The following is a 24,514-nucleotide window of genomic DNA, read 5'->3' on the forward strand; positions in this document are numbered from 1 at the left end:
TGCGTTGCAAAACACAGTCTGTTCACATTATCCTCCATTTTAAAAAGGCTAAAAGACAGTATAAGGGGAAAAAGCTGTGTAGAGACGAAGTGAAAAAAAGCGAAATTATTATCCAACATGTATAAGATACAAGAAATTATTTTAGACAAGATTAAGGAGATAGACTGGATGTTAAAAATAAATCGTAGCTGTCTTCGCAAGTATGAGTCAATAGAAAGACAGACACAGACTTACATACATACATACACCCCCCACCCCAATCATCTTTACTATTATCTTACTGAAAGAACAATAGCTTGCTGTAGGTAAAAGCTCATATATTTTGACTCAGGTAAATACCCAGAAGGAAGAAGGTAAGAAGGAGCCAGGACAACTACACAGACAATGTCTGGCAGAAGAGGTTCAAATTGTAATAAACAGCACAGAAGATGATGGGATACACCTAAAACTGCACCTTTCATGAGCAAGTAAAGGTAAATACTGCCTCTTCCTTATTGCATAATTATCTCTTCACTCAAAATAACCTTAAGAGATGTATATTTATCAGCCCCAGAGTTTCCCAGAGGCAGGTTGTTCTGCTGTTTTATGTTTTACTCTATCATTCCTTTTAGATACTTACTATCATCTCCAACGGGACCTGCTGAACACTGTGCTGGGGGGTCCCGTGCCAGGTCGTTCAATTCCTTAAGAAGGAGCAAAAAAAGAAATGTATTCAACATAAATGTAACTTTTATCCATTACTAAAATTGTCATTGTTACCAGTATTCTCTGTCCCACCAGTAAAGCTCTTTTAGGAGTACTCCTTCAAAATCAGAGAAGGGTAGATTAAAGAAATCTTTAAAGTATTCTTGAATGCAAATGTATGTTTTTAAAATTAGATCATTTTTGCTTTGTTCGGAGTTTAGTAGGTATTAAATATAAGGAAGGTAAACATTTATCCTGTACTAAAGAACCACAAAAACTGTTAACTAAAAACTTTACTTATTAGTTTCCAAAAAAGATCAAAGGTTGGTTTCTGTACCTCAAAACCATTGGGTTACACTTCAGACAAATGCTTTAAGTCATAAATGTTCCAAGTTATATGGAACCATCTGACAAGATGCTGATATTTTCTTCAGCTCATATCCACTACCAAGATTCCAAAGGTAGTAAAAAAACTTAAAAAGGGATGTATTACAAAGGCTGGCTGAATATAACCCATCATAAAGTTTTGTAATCAGAGATGGAACTACTTGTAGTAATGTTCTATAACCAGATGCCAGCTTCTTAGCTATTTTAACATAAGAACGCACAAACTTGAGATTTGTTACTGGGTGGGGATGCCTGAAAAACCACAAAGCAGGAACTCATACTATATTCCCTTTCCCCTTGGCTTGGTATTTGAGATGAAAACAAGCTCTGAGGGAGAACTAGTTTTAATTATATTTTAATTATATTTTAAAACTACAACAGTAAAAACCATAAAATCTATGATTTTTAAAGTAATAAAAGCTATTTAAAATCTTATTAATGAGATATAAATAAACTTTTTAACTTGTAACACAGATATTTAAGTCCCTTCTTCTGAGTTAACTTATTCAACTCGTCATTTGCGTACATCAATTATCCTGTTTCATCCAATCTATAAGCCCAGAGTACAAAGCATAAAGTATAGAAATAAAGTTCTGTTTTGTTTTTTAAAGTGCTGGGGTTGAGGTAAAGATTTTAAAATATTTACTTTCTTTCATATCTCAGTTTGGGGATTTTGTATTTTTCCACAACAGAGATTCCTTGCCCACCTCAAGGAGGGAAAAAAACCCAAAGAACAGCAACAAAAAAACCCCACAACTTACTGCACAGTTTCCATTCCCAAATGTTTGTAATACAGGTCACTACAACTAAGAATGCTTGTTTGATATGAAATACAAAAGTTAATCTACTTCTTTTGACTAACATTTATCTAAGCCGAATATAAGATTCATTAGGTGGTGATCACTTTGTAATGTATAGAAATATCAAATCACTGTGCTGTGCACCAGAAACTAACATACTGTTGTAAGTCAACTATACTTCAAAAACAAAAGAACTCACTGAAAAAGAGATCAAATTTGTGGTTATCAGAGGTGAGGGGAGGTGGTGAGGTAGCCAAAAAGTACAAACTTCCAGTTGTAAGATAAATAAGTACTAGAAATGTAATGTACATCATGATAAATAAAATTAACTGTTGTATGTTACCAAATAAGAGAATAAGTCCTAAGAGTTCTCACTGCAATGAAAAAAAATTTTTTTTCTTTACCTTTTATTTTGTATCTGTGAGATGATGGATGTTCACTAAACTTTCCATGGTAATCATTTCATGATACATGTAAGTCAAATCATTATGCTGAACATCTTAAACAGCATGTCAATTACATCTCAATAAAATTGAAAGGAAAAAAATTTAAACCATTAAGAAAATCCATCAGTCCACTTCATGAGCAAGTATGATATAATTAATTAAAATAAACCTTAACCCAAACTTAAGCTAATAGACAATTAACACGCTCATTCAACATCTCCTTGGTTCAAGGCACTTATATGGATGAATCTCAAAGCATAATGTTAAGTGAAATTAGTCAGACATAAAAAGACTACATTCTGTATGATTCCACTGATATGCATTCTAGAAAAGGCAAATTTATAGTGACAGAAAGCAGACCAATTGTTTCAGGGGCCAAAGGGAGTTGGAGGGGATTGACTACAAAGCACACGAGAAAATGTGGGGGGGTTATGGAAATATCCTATATCATGATTTTGGTAGGGATTGCAAAACTGTGTATATATTTATTAAAACAAACTGTATACTTAAAATTGTTGAATTTTATTGTATATAACATACATCTTAAAGTTGTTTACTAAAAAAGCATATATCCATTCATCTTTGTACATGCATAAAATATCTCTGAAGAATACACATGAAGCTAGTTCACAGTATTTACCTTCAGAAGGAAAGCTTGCTTTGGGGGTGAGAATGGGAACTATATGTATTCCTTTTATACCTTTTAACAAGTATATTTATTGCCTATTTGAAAAATAAATTACCAGTTCTGACTATAAATTTGGACTGAAATAAAATAGCTATAAAAAGCTGTGACCACCTGAAGGGTAATCAAAATAGTGAAAACCCAGTTAGAATGAATAAACACAGAAGCTACAAAATTTGATGTCCCTGCATTAAGGTTAAAACCGAAGGGAGGGGACTTCTTAGATGGCACAGTGGTTAAGAATCCACCTGCTAAAGCAGGGGACTCAGGTTTGATCCCTGGGCCAGGAAGATCCCACATGACCCGGAGCAACTAAGCCCATGCACCACAACTATTGAGCCTGAGCTCTAGAGCCCGCGAGACACAGCTGTTGAGCCCATTTGCTGCAACTACTGAAGCACGTGAGCCTAGCGCCCATGCTCCACAACAAGAGAAGCCACTGCAATGAGAAGCTGGTGTGCTGCAACGAAGAGTAGCCCCCGCTCTCCGCAACTAGAGAAAGCCTGCACACATCTACAAAGACCCAACACAGCCAGTAAATAAAAAATAAATAAATAAACATTAAAAAACAAAACAAAACAAAAAAACTGAAGGGAGTTCCCTGGTGGCCTAGTGGTTAGGATTCTGGGCTTTTACTGTTGTGGGCTGGGAAACTGAGATCCTGCAAGCCAAGTGGCATAACCAAAAACAAAACAAAACAAAATGAAGATGAATCTTGAAATTAAATAAAGGCACTGATCTAGACAGATCACTTGGGCAGAAAAAAAATACCCTAATACATCAGGCTGTTTTTTGTTTAACAGTTGGCTTTATCATATGGCTACATACCTATACATTAATTTCCTTGACTTCTTATTCCAAAAGAAATAGTATTCAGATTTGTCTTGTATATCATATAGCAAATTATACATTACTGGGATTGAGAGTAGGGCTAGGACAAAACCCAAAACCAAGGAATTTTTCTGTTTATTGAAAAACTTCTTTTCTGTAGAAACAGCAATACAGAAATAAAGTATATAGAATTAAATTTAGAAAAAAAAAGAGGAGGGAACTTTGACAGTTAAGGTAGAGAATCCTCAATTTCTAAAAAGATTTTATAATCTAATTTTCCTTGAAATATAAAAAAATATTAAAACAAAGGTCTTATTTTTGGAATAAACCATGGATTTTACTAAATAGTTCTCAATTAAAATTTTTTTCTTTGACGCTGTACACGCCCCTTGTTTCTAGGTAGTTTATTTTTTAATTTTTATTTATCTATTTATTTATTTACTGGCTGTGCTGGATCTTCGTTGCAGCATGTGGGCTTTCATCAGTTGTGGCAAGAGGGGGCTACTCTCCATTTGGTGCATGGGCTCCTCACTGTGGTAGCTTCTCTTGTTGCAGAGCATGGGCTCTAGGCACACAGGCTTCAGTAGTTGCAGCAAACGGGCTCAACAGCTGTGGCTCGCAGGCTCAGTAGTTGTGGCACATGGGCTTAGTTGCTCCGAGGCATGTGGGATCTTCTTGGAGCAAGGATTGAACCTGTGTCCCCTGCATCAGCAGGTGGGTTCCTAACCACCTCGCCACCTAGGAAGTCCCTAGGTAGTTTATTTTTAAAGATTAAGGGTTATAAATAATTTTGATTCTCTGAAACTTTCCCAAGTGTTTCTTATCTTAGTTCAAACAGCCCCAAAACCTTATACCAATTAATTTAATTATTTTCAAGTAAGGTTTAATTCACTCAAAAAAATTTTTTTTTGGCCATGCCCTCTGCAGTGGAATCATGGAGTGTTAACCACTGGACTACCAGGGAAGTCCTCAAACTTTTTTTAAATTAATTAATTAATTAATTAATTAAATTTTATTGGCTATGCTCGGTCTTTTTTGCTGTGTGCAGGCTTTCTTTTTAGTTGCGGTGAGTGGGGGCTACTCTTCGTTGTGGTGCACGGGCTCCTCATTGCCGTGGCTTCTCTTGCTGCTGAGCACGGGCTCTAGGCACGTGGGCTTCAGTAGTTGCAGCACATGGGCTCAATAGTTGTGGCTCACAGGCTGTAAAGCACAGGCTCAATAGTTGTGGCACACGGGCTTAGTTGCTCCATGGCATGTAGGATCTTCCTGGGGCAGGGATCGAACCCGTATCCCCTGCATTGGCAGGCGGATTCTCAACCACTGGGCCACTTAGGAAGCCCCTCAAACTTTTAAATACATTTCCTATTACTATCTTTTTTGGCTCAGGAATAAGATTTCCAACGAAGAGATACCCAGGGATGATTATAATGCCTCATATTACTCCTTAAGAATACCTACTTTCCAAAGGATTTTAACCCTTCTTTAAAAGGCACCACTATTAAAGAAAACAGAATGCTAAAGCCTCCGAGCCTCAGATATCATAGCACTATAGCAAAAAGCAAAAAGAAAAGAAACTTCCTGGGTCTTTCCTGGCAGTCTAGTGGTCCAGACTCCTCGTTTCCACTGCACGGGGTGGGGGGAGAACTTCCTAACACTGTAGGGTCCTCCCAGGGATATGTAGATTTTCCTTTCACTATATCCTTAAGTACTCAGGTCATTAGTTGGTAAAAATTAATGCTACTATTAGCTATTCTTTAATTAATTAATTAATTAATTGGCTGTGCTGGGTCTTCGCTGCTGCATGAGGGCTTTCTTTAGTTGCGGGGAGCGGGGGCTATTCTTCATTGTGGTGTGCCGGCTCCTCATTGTGGTGGCTTCTCTTGCTGCAGAGCACAGGCTCTAGGCATGTGGGCTTCAGTAGTTGTGGCACATGGGCTCAACAGTTGTGGCTCACAGGCTCTAAAGCGCAGGCTCAATAGTTGTGGCGCACTGGCTTAGCTGCTCTGCGGCATGTGGGATCTTCCTGGAGCAGGGATTGAACCCGTGTCCCCTGCATTGGCAGGTGGATTCTTAACCATTGCGCCACCTAGGAAGCACTTAGCTATTTTTTAAAAACTCTCTTTCCCCAGTCTTAACAATTACGAAGCAAAATACAGACAGCATGAAATACTGATCTGTTTCACCATTTTGGTCTCTACCCTATGGCATATGGTGAAAGAAACAAGATGGGACAATGAGACGTTATAGTTACTTTCATAGAAAATTGGCTCCAAAGTCAAGTTTTAATAGTTCTAAATTTTGCTGCACAAATCAAGGATCTTTGGTGGTGATAATTAGGATATGAGAATATTTAAGCAGAAATTATGATTCAACAATCAGGATATGAGAATATTTAAGCAGAAATTATGATTCAATGTCAGAAGAGATCATCTAGACCAATCCCCAATTTTTTATTTTATTTTATTTATTTATTATTTTTTGGGGGGTACACCAAGTTCAATCATCTGTTTTTATACACATATCCCCGTATTCCCTCCCTCCCTTGACTCCCCCCCACCCTCCCTCAAGTCCCCCCCACCCCCAATCCCCAATTTTATAAAAAAAATAAGATACAAAATATCTAACCCAAGGAAAACATGCAACTAGTAATTAGAGTAAGGACACTGTTCTACTATACATGTTCTACAACATCATGCTTCTTTAGTCTGAATCTAAAAATAGTAGAAATGTACAAGTTAGAAGGTCTGAGAATCTATCTATATGTTACCCAGGAAATCAAGCTGAACCTCCTTTAAGATGAATGAAATGCAAAGAAAGAACAGCTAGAATAAGTAGCAGTTCTCAAAAATGAGGTCCTGGCACAGCAGCATCATTATCACAAGAAAACTTATCAGAAATGCAAATTCTCAGGCTCCAACCAGAGAAACTCTGCAGAAGAGTCTAACAATGTGTGTTTTAACAAGTCCCCCAGGAAATTATGATGTACGCTAAATCCTGACTGCCTTTATGTTTGACAAATTAAGCATCAGAGACAGAAGACAATGCTAGAAAACTCACTACCAGCAAGACTGAAAGTGAAGGGAAGGTGAAGGGCAAAATGGTATCACAAAATGAAGAAATCAAGAAAGGGATGAGACTTAGATAAGGTGTGTTCCACGTGTCAAGACATACTGAAGGGAAGCAGTCTGTCATTACCACAGTACTGCCTTCTCCCTGCGCCACTCCTACCTTACCAGGGTTGCAACAGAAATGTTAACTTATGTGTCCAGCATAATACCTGAAGCTAGTATTCATTTAAAAATTAACTGCTAGAGTATTTAAATTTACAAATTTTTAAAACTCATGAAATATTAGTAACTCAGTTATCCTAGATGAGTTTGAAAGAAAATCAATTTCTAAAAATATCAAATTATAGAATCTCAAATTATCTGGTACTGATAGACTTAATGCCTTGGCACTTGCAAATCTTTTCTATTTCCCTCTTAATGTTGCCTTCTATTTTAAAGACAGACAAACTGATAGGAACATGTATCAATACCAATCTTTCCCTGAACTGAGTATATGCAGAAGTGGTAACCTTATTTGAGATTAAAGTCTATACTCTTTTAAAAAATTCAAGTCAACTAAAAGTATAGAAAATACTCAGCACAAACCTATCACCCAGCTTTGCCCATTCTAAACATTGCTATATCAACTCTGGATCTTTAAGAGGTCCCCTGTGTTTTCCTCTCCAAAGTAATGATTACCCTGAATTTAGTGTTTATCATTCTCTTGCATACTTTTATACTTTTCTATGTGTCCATAAACAACCTAGTCTTATCGTTTTTTTAATCCTAAACAATTTTAATTAAACTGCTGAAACAAAGTAACAGAAGCAAAACCAATTCCAACTACAATTTTGAATCAAATCAACTCCAATCTAATTACAAATTGACACAATCCAAAGAAACGAAGATATTTAAATTAGCCTCCTGCCACTAAATTCTGGCTGCCTGACCAAAATGCAAGTTCTAAGACTGTGTTTGCAGCCATCTCTTATGTGCTGAGTAGACATAGATATTCCTGAATCAGTTATGAAAATTCAGAAACTAATTCAGGAATACTCTTTCTCCTCTTCCATTGACTTTTTTTTTTTAATTGCAGTATAATTGCTTTACAATGTTGTGTTAGTTTCTGCTATCATGTTTTTTAAACTTTTATTTAAAAAGTGTTACATGGCATGTATTCTTCTATACTTTGCTTTTCCCTCAACATAGTGAGATATTTTCCATGAAGATCTAGTTTATAGTTTATTCCTTTTTACTGCTGTTTATTTTGCTAGTGGGTGTCTAAACCATGTTTCCTTTCTTTAGGTGATGGGCATTTATTTCCTATTTTTCACTATTACAATGTCTTGGTAAATATTTTCATACACACATTCTTGTATACAGATGAGTTTTTCCAACTAAACACTTCTCTTTTTTTTTTTAAGGTTACCAATCATTTAATGTATTAACATTTTCACTTATAAACATACGATTTGCATACACAGGGGAAAAAAGGTTCTGAGGACACAACAGAATGCTGGAGACAGGCAAGCAATCAGAAAAAAAGATCAGCCCTAATGGGAAAAAAAGGAACTGCATTCCAAGTCGGTGTCTACATAAACTTGGGAAGGAGAAAGAAAGATCACAAAGGATCACAATTAATGCAGAAAATAAACGTGGGTCATTCTGTCTCAATGGCAGAAACCCCTCCTAAGATCCTGATCTCACATCTCGGTCTGGCCCATTTCACGGATGATGATCTGAAATACAGCCTCTGGTCTCTCCCTTCTCTTTACACCTAAGACCCTGAAGTAAACTCAAGGAATTAAAAGAACAGAGCTAAGAAACAAGCAGACTGGCGTGTGCGCAATGTCAACGGCCAATTATTTAAAGGACACGTGGAAGTAAAATACTGACTAAACCTGAACAAGTTCCTTCCAACTCACCTAACTTCTTGATTTAGGATTACCTAAGCACTGGCATCTACGAGAGTTGGGGCCAGGGAAATGAAGTATCTCGACCAACCTTTATACCAAGTATGCATTTCCTTCCAGGATCAAGTCACTAGTAACAGTGAATTTCCAAACTCAATTATAGCTGCCCAATGGGGCTGGCCCCGCTAGGGACAGGGACTGGGGATGGGGGTCCAAGCTTGAGTCCACAGCTCTCCCCGTTCTGTCAGAGTGAAGCCAGGGGAACTCAGGGAGACCAACCATTTGCTTCAAAGGCATTTCAGGGACAAAACTCAGTATCTGTGGTTCCAGTAACTCCAAGTTCAAAATTAATACCCCAATGCAACATTAAAAACTGAGTTTAGTATTTTGTAAGTTAAGCATACAGCTTAAATAATGACTACCATCTGAACAAAACCATTCTTATTACATATGATATAAAATAACTAAAGCAACACCTTTAACCATCAAAACCACTGTTGTCACACATCACATCTGGCAACTTCCTACCACTGTCAAACATCCGAAGAGATGACAGTCAAGTACATTTCTTTTTGGCTGGAAACAGACTATCCAGTGTCAACAAGTACAGTAGAATTGGCTAGGAAAAGAGACCTGTGGTCACCACAAAGTTCATTTGGCATCTGGTTTCATACAGAGATAGATCTATTTAAGCTTGCCTTAGAGATGGAGTGGGTTGACCAGTGAAACAAAAGACTATGTATGTAACCAGCCACACAGAATGAAAACAGAATTTGTGCCACTAGGAGTGTATTTTATGGAAAACAGGGCCACATGGAATATAGGGGAAGAGATCTTCTATGTGCCAAACTGCCTTTGTAAATGTGCATTTTTTAAAGCATGTGGGACAGAAAACTGGAATAACTGAGGTCTTAAAATTTACACAGATAAAGAAATAAGAAATAACAGAAATCCAGAGCTTCACATATAGTTGGGGCTAAAAATTAAATGGTTTAAGCTTCTCTGTGATACTTGAGTCAGGAATAAAAATAAGGCTGGTGTCCTGGTCGGGTGGAGTGGTATCTTGAGCAGGTTATTCATGTCCTTAGGCCACAATTCCCATCTATAACCCGAGTCTCCCCCACCATGCTACCACCAGGGCTCCAGGCACCCCAGTGCTTGGGGACAGCCACAGTGCCCCAGTCCTGCACAGGACAGGAAACGGGCTCTTTAACAGCCTTCAAAAGGAGGAAAAAAGGATTTTCACTGCAGCACAATCCCCTGAAACAGTAACACTGTAACTATGGCTCTCACTCCACTTTCCTCACCATCTCTTAATATTATTTTCTCAGCAAGTAGAAAAATAAGCTATAAGTAGGCTGAAGTGGCAATAAAAATACTCAAAGCAAACACTAGAAACATAATGCCTCTGAATAAAGCAAATCTACCTCCATACGCTTGTAATTGTTTTGCCTTCTTCAAGTTTTAAATGATAAAGCCCTAAAACGCTGAGATTCAAATCTACTCCTAATTTGGGATGTTTTCCAAGGATTGATACCAAAAACAAACAAGTAAGAATATGATGAAAAAACATTATTTTAAAGGGGGGAACTGCCACTCCGCCTATCATCCTGAGCAGTCAGCTTTGCTGGAAGCCTGCGGAACCCCAGAGGCTGTGGGGATAGCACACCATTGCCTCAGGAAGGTTCCAGCCTGCAACTCCTGAAGTAACATGCAGCCAGTTCTGGTCTGAGGTTTCAAAGTCTGACATTAAGCCAAAAAAGCTGTAACTATTCTTGCCACACTCACTCACTCACTCATATATCACCCTGTTACCAGTATAACACTAAAATAAATTATCCCTTAAGCACTAAGGCCTAACTCTAAAAAGAAAATGGCCCTTCAAAACAGGTGTGTTCAAATAAGATATCCTGAGAGTTCCATAAGGAAACTCCTAGAATGAGCCAGTGCCCCCAAATAGTCCACGTTTTAGCTAAACAACAGTCCAAAGCCTTCTCTGTGGTGCTTATGTGGATTAGTTACAGGTATGATGTCACTACTTTCAAAAGAACTATTAAAACTATTATTAAAAACATTTTTAACAAAGAGAAATGCCCTGCAAATTATATTATTGCACACAGGGGATCAGAAGCTATGCACATCCAGGTTCCAAGGACTCTAAAAGACCCAAAACAGAGACCCTAAGGCCATGCCTGTGGGTGCTCCAGCCAGCACGCCCAGCGCCAGGTCACTGTCATTGTCTCGATACTGCTCACGAATGATGACTTGGTTGGCAGGCTGTTGTCCATAAAGTCCTGCATATGGGTACTGGTAGGGTACAGCATAAGCCTGCCCATTTGCAGCATAGACAACTTGAGTTCCTGGCGGGTATGCACCACTGTATGGACCATCGCCATATGCCTGCTCAGGGGTTGGTGCAGCATAAGTTGTCAGCTAAACACTTCTTTGACTTAAATAACAAGTACCTCTCCCCTCTTTTAACCGAGCACCGAGCTTTTTATTACGTATGGGTTTTAAAAGGTTATCTCCTCAATCCATACACACAGGCAAAAATAAGTGTACTGTTCAACACACCGGAACTTGCAAACCTCATCATTGTCTAGAGAAGGGAAAATTATCCCTAGAACATGCTTAACCAGGAGCCCAATTCATCTGCCAACATCCAAGAACATACAAATGAACATGACAGACACCATCTTCCATCTGAATCTTCATTCACCACCATATGACAACCCTTCTGTAAATTCTGGAAACTAACCATCTCGTGTGTAATTATGTTAATGAAAATAAGTTTCCATAAGGATTAATGGTTATTCTACAACCTATTTATGTTCCTGCTGATATTAGCATGGGCAACAGGCAAAATTCAGTTTTTCCAAGTCTTAATATCCTTTGATGAGACTTTCTTGGTGGTCCAGAGGCTAAGACTCCATGCCCCCAATGCAGGGGGCCCAGGTTCCATCCTTGGTCAGGGAACTAGATCCCACATGCCACAAGTAAAAGTTTGCTGCCACAATTGGAAGAATCCACATGCCACAACTAAGACCCGGCACAGCCAAATAAATAAATATTTTTTAAAAATACAAAAACAACAAAAACTTGTATTTATGTTAAAAAATATATATCCTTTGATGTTTTCTCATTATTCTGCTCTTAGGTAACTTTAAGCAAGTCACTCAACTTCTCCAGATCAGAACTTTCACATCTATAAAACAAGGAAGTTAATCTAAAATAGCATGCTTTGGTTATAGGTTTAGGGGTCAAATAAGTTTGGGAAATGTTATAATCCACATCCTTATAAGAACATTCAAGGTTCTAAATAAGTTCTGCATAAAGAAAACATTATTGTTTGAACACAGAACCAGGTTTTGCTTCTTTCCTTGGCCCATTCTTCACAATGACACGTTCCCCACCCAAGATTTTATTCTCAGAAAATGCTGAATGTCTGTGGGAACGTCTGAAGGGAACGAAGAACATTTTTTATCCCAAAGAAATACTGTTGTAGAATAAAAGAATTTTAAGCATGACATAGAGAAATCTACGCAACATGTGTAATACTGTCCTAAAGTTATCTACACCTTGTCTTCCCCATCTGGACTATAAATTACTTCTGTGCGGTTTTTTTTTTGTGTGTGGTAAAATACACAAACATAAAATGTACCATCTTATCCATTTTAAAGTATAAAGTTTGGTGGTATTAAACACATTCACAATGTGTTTTAAATGTTTTAAGAAAATGTCTACAGCAAAAGAAAGCTCATTATGAGAAGCTTCTCAGATATGGTTAATACAATATAAATTCCCTTTCTAAGGTGATTATATGTTTCTATTAATTTTCGGAGACAGGGTTTTTGTTTGTTTGGTTTTTTAAGTTATTTTTGTCAAGTTCCAGGAAATCCTTACAAGTGCTATTTGTGAGACAATGTTGATAGCTTCCAGTAGTGATCAAATATATAGCTGATGTGTTTCTGGCTTAAAACATTTTTTCTAGATTAAAAAGGAGGAAAAACACCTTTCTCACGAAGCACATAACTTTTAAAAGGGAAACGATATGCTATACAAAGATACTAGCAAAAATTGTCATTTATATAATCCTATCTGTTGCGCTACAAAATTTTCAAATACTGAAAGCTTGTACTACTCATATCACAACCTAGAAAGGAAAGCTAAGCAAGATAACCTTATTGTACTTATATTTATAGTCAATATGATCTAAAGTGCTATGTAACAAGGAGATCCTGATTACCCTAAGGTAAAACAAGGAATTAAAAAAATTACAAAATTTTAAAGAAAATTCTTTCTTTAGACTCCTTATTTACTTTATTTTTTTAAATAAATTTATTTATTTATTTAATTTATTTATTGGCTGCACCGGGTCTTCGTTGCTGCTCATGGGCTTTCCCTAGTTGCTGCGAGTGGGGGCTACTCTTCATTGTGGTGGGCAGGCTCCTCATTGCAGTGGCTTCTCTTGTTGTGGAGCACGGGCTCTAGGTGCATGGGCTTCAATAGTTGCGGCACACAGGCTCAATAGTTGTGGCTCATGGGCTCTAGAGCACAGGCTCAATAGTTGTGGTGCACGGGCTTAGTTGCTCCAGGGCACGTGCGATCTTCCCAGAGCAGGACTTGAACCCGTGTCCCCTGCACTGACAGGCAGATTCTTAACCACTGCACCACCTAGGAAGTCCTTTTGACTTTAATTATGCAACCAGGGCTACACTTTAATAAAGGGGTAGGGGCAGGGGAGGTGTGGGGGGTGGAGTCAGGAAGTCAGAGTATAATGAGGTCTATCACTATTCAGCAAGTGGGAAAACTCAACTATAGGAAAGAAGTGAGTTGAGTTCAGACTTATACATTTCTTTTTCTCTTTCTTTCTTTCTTTCTTTTTTTTTCTTAAAGCCGTGCTGCACAGCTTTTGGGATCTTAGTTCCCCCACCAGGGATTGAATCCGAGCTAGGCAGTGAAAGCGCCAAGTCCTACCACACTGTACCGCCAGGGAATTCCCTGATATTTCTATAAAATAAATTACAGCTGAGTTATAAGCAATTTGTATTTGTTTTGGAACATTTAAAGTTTCACAAAGGAGAAACTAATATGAAATTCTGACAATGTATATAATTAACCCTATTTTGAACCTGAGATTAAAAATTGTTTCAAAAAAGACTAGACCCCAGTTCACTTTTATCTATCTTCACAATAGCACAATTATGATTTTAAAACACACCAAGGGACTACCCTGGTAGTCCAGTGGTAAAGAAGCCACCTTCCAATGCAGAGTACTCAGGTTCAATCCCTGGTGAGGGAAATAAGATCCCACATGCCATGGGGCAACAAAGCCCACATGCTCTAGAGACCACGTGCCACAACTAGAGAGCCAGTGCGCCACAACTAGTAAGCCCACGTGCCTAAGACTAGAGAGAAGCCCTCAAGCTCCAACTAAGACATGATACAGCCAAAAAAAGGGGGGGGGGGGACACTAAACACTTCCAATTAAGTGTTAAGTTAACCATAATTAAGATTATTGTTCACATATTGCCTTTTAAGTAAATAAATTTACTTAGGCTTTCCCTAGTTATGGTGAGCAGGGGCTACTCTTCATTGCAGTGTGTAGGCTTCTCATTGCAGTGGCTTCTCATTGCAGTGGCTTCTCTTGTTGCAGAGCATGGGCTCTAGGCATACGGGCTTCAGTAGTTGTTGCACACGGGTTAAGTTGCTCCGTGGTTTCTAGGACAAGGGATTGAACCCATGTCCCCTGCACTGGCAGGCAGATTCTTAACCACTGTGCCACCAGGGAAGTTCCACATACTGCTTTTTTTAGGATGAAAAAAAATCTTTTTTTATTCCCCAGGGACTTCTTTCTCTAAGCAGCTTAGTGTTTATTAACTATACTATACAAATCCAGTATCATATATGGTATGGTATAGTAATATCGTATGATCAACATTTTATCCATAACTATCTCTGTGTACCCTTACCTCTACCCCTTGAATGCTTAATTCTAAATTCCTTGAGTTAGAAACAAGGTATATCATATTCTTTACTGCATTTCCCAGATTGGAACATAAAGAGACACTCAAATGTCTGAACAAGTGAATGAATGAATGTCTAGCACAGTATTATGTATCAAGCCGAATTGGTGCTCAAACACTTGCAGATGAGATGATAAACAAAAGCACATAAACAACCTCCAAGCAGAAGTCCAGTCCAATTCAGCCTAATCACCTACAGGGTTAGGAAAGAGAAAGTCTATAGTGACAAACAGAGTATATTAAGATTTAATTACTGAACATGAATGGAATAGGCGTTTTTGAGTGAGACTGGATAACACCAGAGAACAAGGAGTTCATTTCTTTGAGCACTTCAAGAGTAACCACTTGGACGGAAATGTTCTGTTATAATTAAAGATAATATTCCTTGTTCATTATTGAAGATCAAGAACCTTTCCTAGATCTCATTTTACCTATATGAACTACCATTTACTAATTTCAAAACTTTTTTTCTTAATCAATTAGCTTTTAAATTTCAACTAGTCCGAGACGCTAGGAACGGTTTGCCTGAAATTCTCTGTGTACCTCCATGTACCTTTAGTCTTCACTTAAATGTTGTGCTTGGAGACAGGTTTCCTAGAATCCCTTCTCCTCCATTTCCGTTCTATTTCCTGTTAAATACTATGATGGAAAAGTACAAGCTGCTTTAGCAACTCAGGATGGTTTATATTATATGTGTGATTATTTAATGTCTCTCGACCCAATGACAAATAGGGACTTGTCCTCCAGCACAGTCCCTGGTCGGGGGAGTCCACAGTAAATATCTGTTGAAGAACAGATTGTTACAATTACACACAGTAATTTTAAGCACCTGGAGAAAGATAATACCATCTTTCATTGATTGTAAGATTTTTTTTTAATATACCTGAAATCAAACTGCATACTATAATCAATGGTATGTCAGCTTAACTAGCAATATCTTTTCTTTCTTAGTAGCACGTCTTTCAACCGATAGCATCTTAGTTTCAGTGAAGTAAGGCACTTGGAAAGGCAGTAATATTTTGATACTGCAGCCACCACGGGATCATCTACCTAAGAACAAGTTTAAAATTTTGGCAATCAAGGCCAAAGTAGAAAATGATTGTGTAAATAACAGAGTTAAGATAGGAAAATCACAACTATTCCAGAAGACTACTTCTGTAGAAAGTAAGGGGACAAAAATATTAGGGTGGTACACATGGTACCAAAAGCAAAACAGGCAAATAGCTGTTTCTTGCTCCTGGAGCTGATGATCACTGGTGGCTAAGGTGTTAGGGCCGGTTAGACTCCACACAGGGTCTCTGTCAGAATCTGAAATTACCTGTCCTTTCGGCTACTAAAGCAGTAGGTCAACACTCTATTTCCAAAATGAGAGTGGCACATAGCCAGGTAGATGGGAAAAGTCTATGTGCTAACAGAAAGATGGGGGAGCATCTATGCCAAAAGATTCCAGCACTCACTAAGCTCCAAAGAAAATACTAAAATGCTAAGAAAAGAGCTCCCTTCCTGGCATTTGAATAACCAGGACCTGCACCAGCCAATTCCACCTCTGTTAACAACTACATAGCAAACTAGAAACTTAAAGAACTCTTCTATAGCACTGATCACCTTGTATCATAGTCCCAAGCTTGAGAAAATGGAGGAATAAACAAATGGTGATATCATTATCTTGGTGTGCTTCTGGGCTACTTAAAGTGGCAGGAAAATGAAGACCTTAAAAAGAGGTAAAGGGCTTCCCTGGTGGCACAGTGGTTAAGAATTTGCCTGCAAATGCAGGGAACATGGTTTCGAGCCCTGGGCCAGGAAGGTCCCACATGCCTTGGAGCAACGAAGCCCACGAGCCTCAACTACTGAGTCCACATGCCACAACTACTGAAGCCTGTGCACCTAGAGCCTGTGTTCCACAACAAGAGAAGCCACTGAAATGAGAAGCCTGCACACCACAATGAAGAGTAGTCCCCGCATACCACAACTAGAGAAAGCTCGTGTGCAGCAATGAAGATCCAACACAGCCAATAAATAAATACATAAATACATAAATAAAGGTAAAAATGACATCCCTTTTCTCATTATACCCTGTAAAACTGTGTCCCCCCCGCCCCTAAAATAACTCACATGTACTATATTTAGTAAGTAGCATATGGTTAAGTTCTGGTACTCTGATGTTTTGAAATATATAAAAACTATTCACCTAGAACTGTAAATCCTTGAAATTTAAAAATAACACTTGTCACAGACCTTACTATTCACTCTTCCAAAGCACAGTCAGTTTCTGTTTCACCAGTTCTCCAACACTAACCTAAGGAGTTCAAGATGATGAATCTACCCACAGTTAAACCAGTCTTCCTATATAGACTGACAATCTCTAGAAGATAGGTGAGCAATAGTCAAGGAAGCTGTTAAAGTTCACTATGCTTGAAGACTTGCTACCACTTGCAAAACTGTCTCGTGATAAATCAAAGCACAGAAAATACAATTCAAGTTAAACACACACACACACAACCAATTCTCAAGCCTGGGATTACATTTTATAACAACTATTCAAACACCAACAGATAGAAAATGATTTTTGCATCTCCCTGGAACAGTCCAACCTCCAAAACAAGACACTAAACAGTATTAACAAAAAAGTGTGAACAACAACATCTGAAGAAATGTCTTTTCAAAATTACATTTTACATAAGCCTAGAGACAGGAGCTCTCTGTCCACAGTAAAATCACATGAGATGCCATTAATCAAGTATCTTCTACACAGTAACATAAACATTTACCACTTCTTGGGGGAAGATATTACAGTACCATGACAATAAGACAAATGAACAGTTTCTGTTTTGCTATGATGAAGTTCACAGTCTAAAAGGATTTCCATTTCCTCTGCAGTGAAGGTTGGGGGAGGGCCAGATAGAAAATTCAAGTCCATAGTTAGGCTGGAGAAAGGTTTGGTACTATTACCTGTTTCAAAAATATTTTATATTCCTGATATTAAGAACAAAGCATAGTTTTCATAAAAGCAGTTTTTGATATGGCACATCTGACCAATTAACCTACAGGGAATGTTTAACCCATATAATCATTATAGTGGTGCTACGTGAGGATTCTGAGAGCACTTTTGAGATTAACAAAGAAGAGCTGGGGACTTCCCTGGGGGTCCAGTGGTTAAGACTCAGCACTTCCAATGCAGGGGGTGTGGATTTGATCCCTGGTCAGGGAACGAAGATCCCACATGCCATGTGGCGTGGCCAAGACTGAAAAAAACCACCACCACCAAAAAAAAAAAAAAAAAAACAAACCCCAAAACCTAACAAAGAAGAGGTGGCAGGCAGAAGCTATTCTTTGATATGGTAACATGAAAAATATGAAAACATTATAAATCAAGTAAAAAAAAAAAAAGGCACAGCCTAGTCAGCCTCATGTGTGTTATCAAGATCATGAGTTTTATGAGCATCTCAGTAAGAACAAGGCTGGTAATATAAAATTATTCCATCCTATGACTCAATTTTATCCAACACTTTCCAGAATAGACAAGCAACCAAGAAGAGAGCCACCTCTGTGGTCTTTAGGCTTTTAAAAGCCTTACAGGAAAAACTTAAAGAATGCCAGGTAAAAACTCAAAAAAGCCTAGTGATTACATTTTAATGCTACAAGAAAGAAATAGTTTAATTCCAAAACACTTATGGCTTTTTAGAACACTTACATCCTATCTTTTTAATTCCTTTTCCTTAGTCTCCAGCACCAAGCTAAACAAAGCAACTTGGGGGTAGAGGGGAGATGGGGGAAATAGGGAGATGTTGGTTAAAGGGTACAAACTTTCAGTTATTAGATAAATAAGTTCTGGGGATCTAATGTACAACATGGTACTCATAGTTAATAATACCGTATTATATACTTGAAACTTGCTAAGAGAGTAGATCTTAAAATATTCCCACTACAAAAAAAGAAACAATAATTATGGGACATGATGGAGGTGTTAGCTAACACTATGGTGATAATCATTTTGCAATATGTAAGTATCAAATCCACACGTATAACAAACTTACACAATGTTATATGTCAATTATATCTCAAAAACGTTGCGGGGGGGGGGGGGAGAAAAAAATAAACAAAGCAACTTAGAAAGTTATTTTGACAGGAAAAGACAAGGCCCCAAGTAAATGGTTATACTTCTCCTCAAAACAATCACATTTTTAGATTTTACATCCAACAAACCTTTCCCTTCTCCTCTACTCTTCCCTTCTTCCCTCCTATTGATTGACCAAATAAATCTTCATAAAAAACTTCTTTGAATTAACATTTGGAAAAAATGTTAACTTAATATTACCCAACCATTTAGAACTATTTTTAATGAATCCAAAGAAGCAAAATTGTACTACAGAATTAAATTTATAACATATAAGGACCTTATCCAAGAAGTAAATATGTTAGTACTAAGACAGTGCTTACTACAACTTCCCCTGCAGTACATAACCTCCAAAGATGGGTGCCAACAATTTCTCCCCTCCCTATAAGAACATATCACTCCTCTTATCAAGTAGTAGTCTATTTCCCTTCCCCTTGAATCCCAGAGGGCCTTGGATCTTGCTTGACCAAAAAAAATTAAACAAATATGACACTGTGTCAGTTGCAAGTCTAGTGTTAAGAGGCTTGACAGCTTTTCTTCCTGCTCCTTCAGCTTTTCTTCCTGATCTAAGCCACCACACAGGAGGTCTAGGCTATCTTGCTGGAAAGGCCATTTGGGGGGCAGTGGTGCACATACCAGCAAATAGCCCCAGACATGTGAGAGAGGTCTTCTTGGATCCGATGCCAGCTGAACACAGCCACAGGAACAACCCTGGCTGATAACACATGAAACAAAACCACCAAGTTGGGCTTCCCTGGTGGTGCAGTGGTTAAGAATCCGTCTGCCAATGCAGGGGACGCGGGTTTGATCCCTGGTCCTGGAAGATCCCATATGCAGCGGAGCAACTAAGCCCATGCACCACAACTACTGAGCCTGTACTCTAGAGCCCTTGAGCCACAACTACTGAAGCCCCCGAGCCTGGAGCCTGACCTCCGAAACTGGAGAAGCCTCCGCAATGAGAAGCCCTCGCATCACAACAACGAGTGGCCCCCACTCACCACAACTAAAGAAAGCCCGTGCACAGCAACAAAGACCCATCACAGTAAAAAATAAACAATAAATAAAATAAATAAATACATTTAAAAAACCCCATATATTCAAAACTGCCAAGACAATCCAGAATCCTGAGAAACAATAAATCACTGTTGTTTTTAAGTTTTGGAGTCATCTGCTATACAGCAAAGCTAACTGATATTTACCACTATGTGGTCTCTGAAGATAATAGGACTCAATAATAGATCCTTCCAACAACTATCACCACAGCAGTTTCTCAGCAAAATACCAAATTTCTAATTCTGCTAAATGCCAAAAAAATTTTTTAAAAAGACACACATACAACTGCCCACCCTCCAAACTATCCTGCTACTGAAAGCTATTGGTCCAAGAGAAATATTTTTATTTTAAAATACTGTTAAGGGGTAAACTCATGATAAAAGTAGTTTATTTCAAGTGATCCACATTCCTTCAGATTTGACAACCCAGTATATTGCCCAAGGTCCTTTATAACAGCAAATAATATTTAATCTTAGGAGATATAAATGTTTACCTAAAACCTCAATAACAAGGTAAATAATCAGCTAGCCACCTTAGCTAAATTTAAAGACAGCAGCCATTTTTAAGGGTTACATATTGATCTAGGAGAAAATCACAAACTATTTAAAAATATGTAAATATCCAATACTTTATCAGCTACATAAAGATAGTAAGACCCACAGGGGTTTTATATTTTATGGCTTTTAAAGTGCCCGTTCTTTCAGAGTTACAATTCCTAAAAATATAAATTTGGGTGTAATACAATAGCACATGTTCAGGAAGACCACTGAAAGCACCTCAGACTTCCTTATCTCAGGGTTTCTCAATCTGGGAAATGATTGACATTCGAGGTAGGGTAACTCTTTGTTGTGGGGAGCTGTCCTATGCATCGTAGGATGTTCAGCAGCTCCCTGGCCTCTATCTACTAGATGCCAGTAGCACCCAGCAGCCTCCCAGCTGGGACGTTAAAAATGTTTACAATGCCAAATGTCACCTAGTGGGCAAAACCACCCCCACTGAGAACCACTGCATTATCTCTCAGTAATACATTCTCAATTATTTACAAATAAAATTATATGACATTTGGGATTGGGTTCAAAATAATCCAGTAAGGGTAAAAGAGGTAATCAAGAATAAACACAAAATGATGGGTGATGGGGCACATGGTGATATGTTATAGAATACTCAGTGTTTGAATATGTTTGAAAATTTCACTTAAGTTTATTAGGCATCCGTTTTGTGTACTTTTATGTTGTGTGTTATATTCATAATAATGAAAATTTTTAAAGAAAAAAAGTTAATTAAAAACTCTCATATCCTGTAGTTTGGTATCTCAAAACTTTGCCAAACAATCTGGCATTATCTTACAAAAATAAAAAGCCTCACACTCTATAACCAAACAATTCTGCTGACTGTAAGGAGAAACTCTCACCTATGTGCACCAAGAGACATGTATGGGGATATTGATGCTTCGGTATCTATAGTAGCAAAAACTTGGAAACAAAAGTCTATCATGGGGGAATAAATTTTTAAATATATTGTTGGCATATTTGTATTCATTGAAAATGCATCTTATTTAAAACATATACATTTCCATAACATATATGTAAATTCTGACAATGCCCAAAACAGTATTATATGTTGTTTATGGGCACAAATTTTAAAACTAATAAAAACTAGTTTATTAAAAACTTTAGCGGTTGGGGGTGAAGGGGAAGCTGGCATGAAGTGAGAGTAGCACTGACATATACATACTACTAAATGTAAAATAGCTAGCTAGTGGGAAGCTGCTGCATAACAAAGGGAGATCAACTCAATGACTGGTGATGACTTAGAGAGGTGGGATGGGGTGGGGGTGGGGGGTGGGAAGGAGTCGTGGGAGGAAGGGGATATGGGGATATATGTATAAATACACCTGATTCACTTTGTTGTACAGCAGAAACTGGTACAACAGTGTAAAGCAATTATACTCCAATAAAGAGCTTAAAAAAAAAAACTTTAAAACTTAAAACTAAAAGTGATACCTAGGGCCTTCCCTGGTGCCGCAATGGTTAAGAATCTGCCTGCCAGTGCAGGGGACACGGGTTCGATCCCTGGTTCAGGAAGATTCCACATGCCACAGAGCAACTAAGCCTGTGCACCACAACTACTGAGCCTGTGCTCTAGAGCCCACAAGCCACAACTACTGAGCCCACATGCTGCAACTACTGAAGCCTGCAAGCCTAGAGCCTGTGCTCCACAACAAGACAAGCCACTGCAATGAGAAGCCTGAGCACCCTAACCAAGAGTAGTCCCCACTAGCCACAACTAGAGAAAGCTTTCATGCAGCAATGAGGACCCAATGCAGCCAAAAGTAAATAAAATTAAAAAAAACAACAACAATAAGCTAAACTCAAAGGGATATCTAGATTACTTCCCTGATTCCACCAGTGAAGGTACTTTCCATCCAAGCAAACCAAAGGTTTGTTCTCTGGAGAGGATAAAACATAAGGTCTTGGGACTGAGAGACACTAGCACAGTCAATGGCATGGATGAGGTATGTAAATCAGGAAGGTTAAGCAAATGTTCACATGCACACTTTGTTCCTAGTGGTCCTGAGAACACTAGAAATTTGGCCTGTACCTTCCAGGCAGGAGATTAAAAGATCCTTCTCATGAAAAACTAACCAGCACAAGATAAAGAGCTATACAATTCACTGACATCAGTGGTTCATCATGAGAAACAGCCCTGCCAGCAAACCATAAACTGAGTCCCACAGCTACCAAACTTCACCCTCATATGCTCTGACTCTTTAATCAGTTTTTTAATGCCCTACTCTAAAATAAGGATAAACAACTGATGATGATGGAAATTGGCCATTTTCAACATGAAAGATAAAAATCAAAACAATGTGAAGAAAAAAAAAGAAGCAGAAGAAAACAAAGACCATACAGGAAGAAGAAAAAGTCAAAACGAAAGAAAAACTATCATGAATATAAGATAAGAGAAGCTACTACTTGTATGAAACGAGCAAAATCCTTGAAGGAAACAAGCAAGCATTCTGAGAATGAGAAAGTCTTTCAAAATGTAGATAAAAGGTAAAAAATAGAAAAGAAAAATATAGGAAGACTAATCCAGATACTCCCCAAATTTATCTACAGATTCCATGCAATCTCCATCAAAATTCCAAATGCCATATATACATTACTAATAAGAAAAAAAATACTAAATTGTACACTCTAAAAAAAAGAAAGATGACAAGCATAACCTAAAATTCATACAGGAATGGAAGGAATCTGAAAAATCAAAGCAAGGCTGGAAAAGAACAAAGTTGGAGGATTCACACTTTCTGATTTCTAAACTTAATACAAAGCTACAGTATTCAAGACAGTATGGTACTGGCATAAGAACAGACATAGATTAATGGAACAGAATTGAGAGTCCAGAAATAAGCCCATAGGGACTTCCCTGGTGGCACAGTGGTTAAGAATCCACCTGCCAATGCAGGGGACATGGGTTGGAGCCCTGGCCCGGGAAGATTCCACATGTTGAGGAGCAACTAAGCCTGTGCGCCACAACTACTGAAGCCTGTGCACCTAGAGCCCGTGACCCGCAACAAAAGAAGCCATACTAATGAGAAGCCCACACACCACAACAAAGAGTAGCCCTTGCTATCCGCAACTAGAGAAAGCCAGTGGGCAGCAATGAAGACCCAATGTAGCCAAAAATAAAAAAAGAAAGAAACAAAAGAAATAAACCCATACAACCACAGCCAACTGGTTTTTGACACTGCTGCAAAAATTTCAATGTGGGAAAGAACAGTCTTTTCAACAAATGGTGCTAGGACAACTGGATAGTCACATGCAAAAGATGAATTTAGGGCGGCAGAGTCAAGATGGCGGTGTGGGAAGACGTGGAGATTGCGTCTCCCTACAAATAGATCAGTTGCCTGATGCCCGCGGGGGACCTGAGGCCCAAGCAGACTGCAGGAACCCTGGAGCAACCAGGTAGGACCTGGGGGAAGTCAGGGGGGTGGGGAAGGAGAAGCAGGATGGGACTGGCGCCCCTGGGGGGTGGCTGGGGAGGGGGGAGGTTCCTGCCTGGAGGGACGGTTGGGGGCTGGGGAGATCAGACTGGGAAACCGCAACTGGGTTTCTCCTGCCCAGGAGGCCAGGAGGCCTGCTGAGCTCCTGGGCTTGGGGGCCTGCTGGGCTCCCCAGCGAGGTCCTCCACCCTCCAAGGCCCCCTCTGGGCTACCTGGGTCCTGGGGGTGTGGGAAGGAGGGAGGAGGGGTGAGGAGGTGGAGAGGCGGACAGGTGGGGGAGGGGGCTTTGAGACTGGGGGATGGGGAGCCGTGAGGGCATTTCACCTGCCCTCTTGGCCAGGGAGGCCGACTGGGCTCCCTGGGCTCCCAGGCCTGGTCCTTCACTCTCTGGGCCCCTCTCCAGCACGAGGGTCCTGGGGGCATGGGGGGCAGGAGGGGGAGGGAGAGAGGTAGACAGTGGGGGTGGGAAGGGATCTCTCCAGGTCAAAACAATAGGGGAGGCGCTGCTGGGTATTTCTTCTGGGT

The 24,514-nt window shown here is 39.0% G+C and overlaps 2 protein-coding genes across 3 annotated transcripts in view; both read right to left on the reverse strand.

Annotated features, from left to right (window-relative positions):
• UBE2D2 (ubiquitin conjugating enzyme E2 D2) overlaps positions 1–24,514 on the reverse strand; it is a 59,879-nt gene that overhangs the window by 13,367 nt on the left and 21,998 nt on the right. For both annotated transcript variants that reach the window (XM_057733675.1, XM_057733681.1), the window contains exon 2: positions 620–683. In XM_057733675.1, coding sequence (XP_057589658.1) covers positions 620–683 — 64 coding nt within the window. The remainder of the gene's footprint in view (positions 1–619; positions 684–24,514) is intronic.
• Positions 10,265–24,514, reverse strand: part of LOC130858866 (pleckstrin homology domain-containing family B member 2-like) — a 35,539-nt gene continuing 21,289 nt past the window's right edge. Inside the window, exon 3 of the mRNA XM_057745960.1 lies at positions 10,265–11,226. Coding sequence (XP_057601943.1) covers positions 10,951–11,226 — 276 coding nt within the window. The 3' untranslated portion in view covers positions 10,265–10,950. The remainder of the gene's footprint in view (positions 11,227–24,514) is intronic.

This window comes from Hippopotamus amphibius, chromosome 1 (genome assembly GCF_030028045.1).
Source record: "Hippopotamus amphibius kiboko isolate mHipAmp2 chromosome 1, mHipAmp2.hap2, whole genome shotgun sequence".
Classification (NCBI taxonomy): Eukaryota; Metazoa; Chordata; class Mammalia; order Artiodactyla; family Hippopotamidae; genus Hippopotamus; species Hippopotamus amphibius.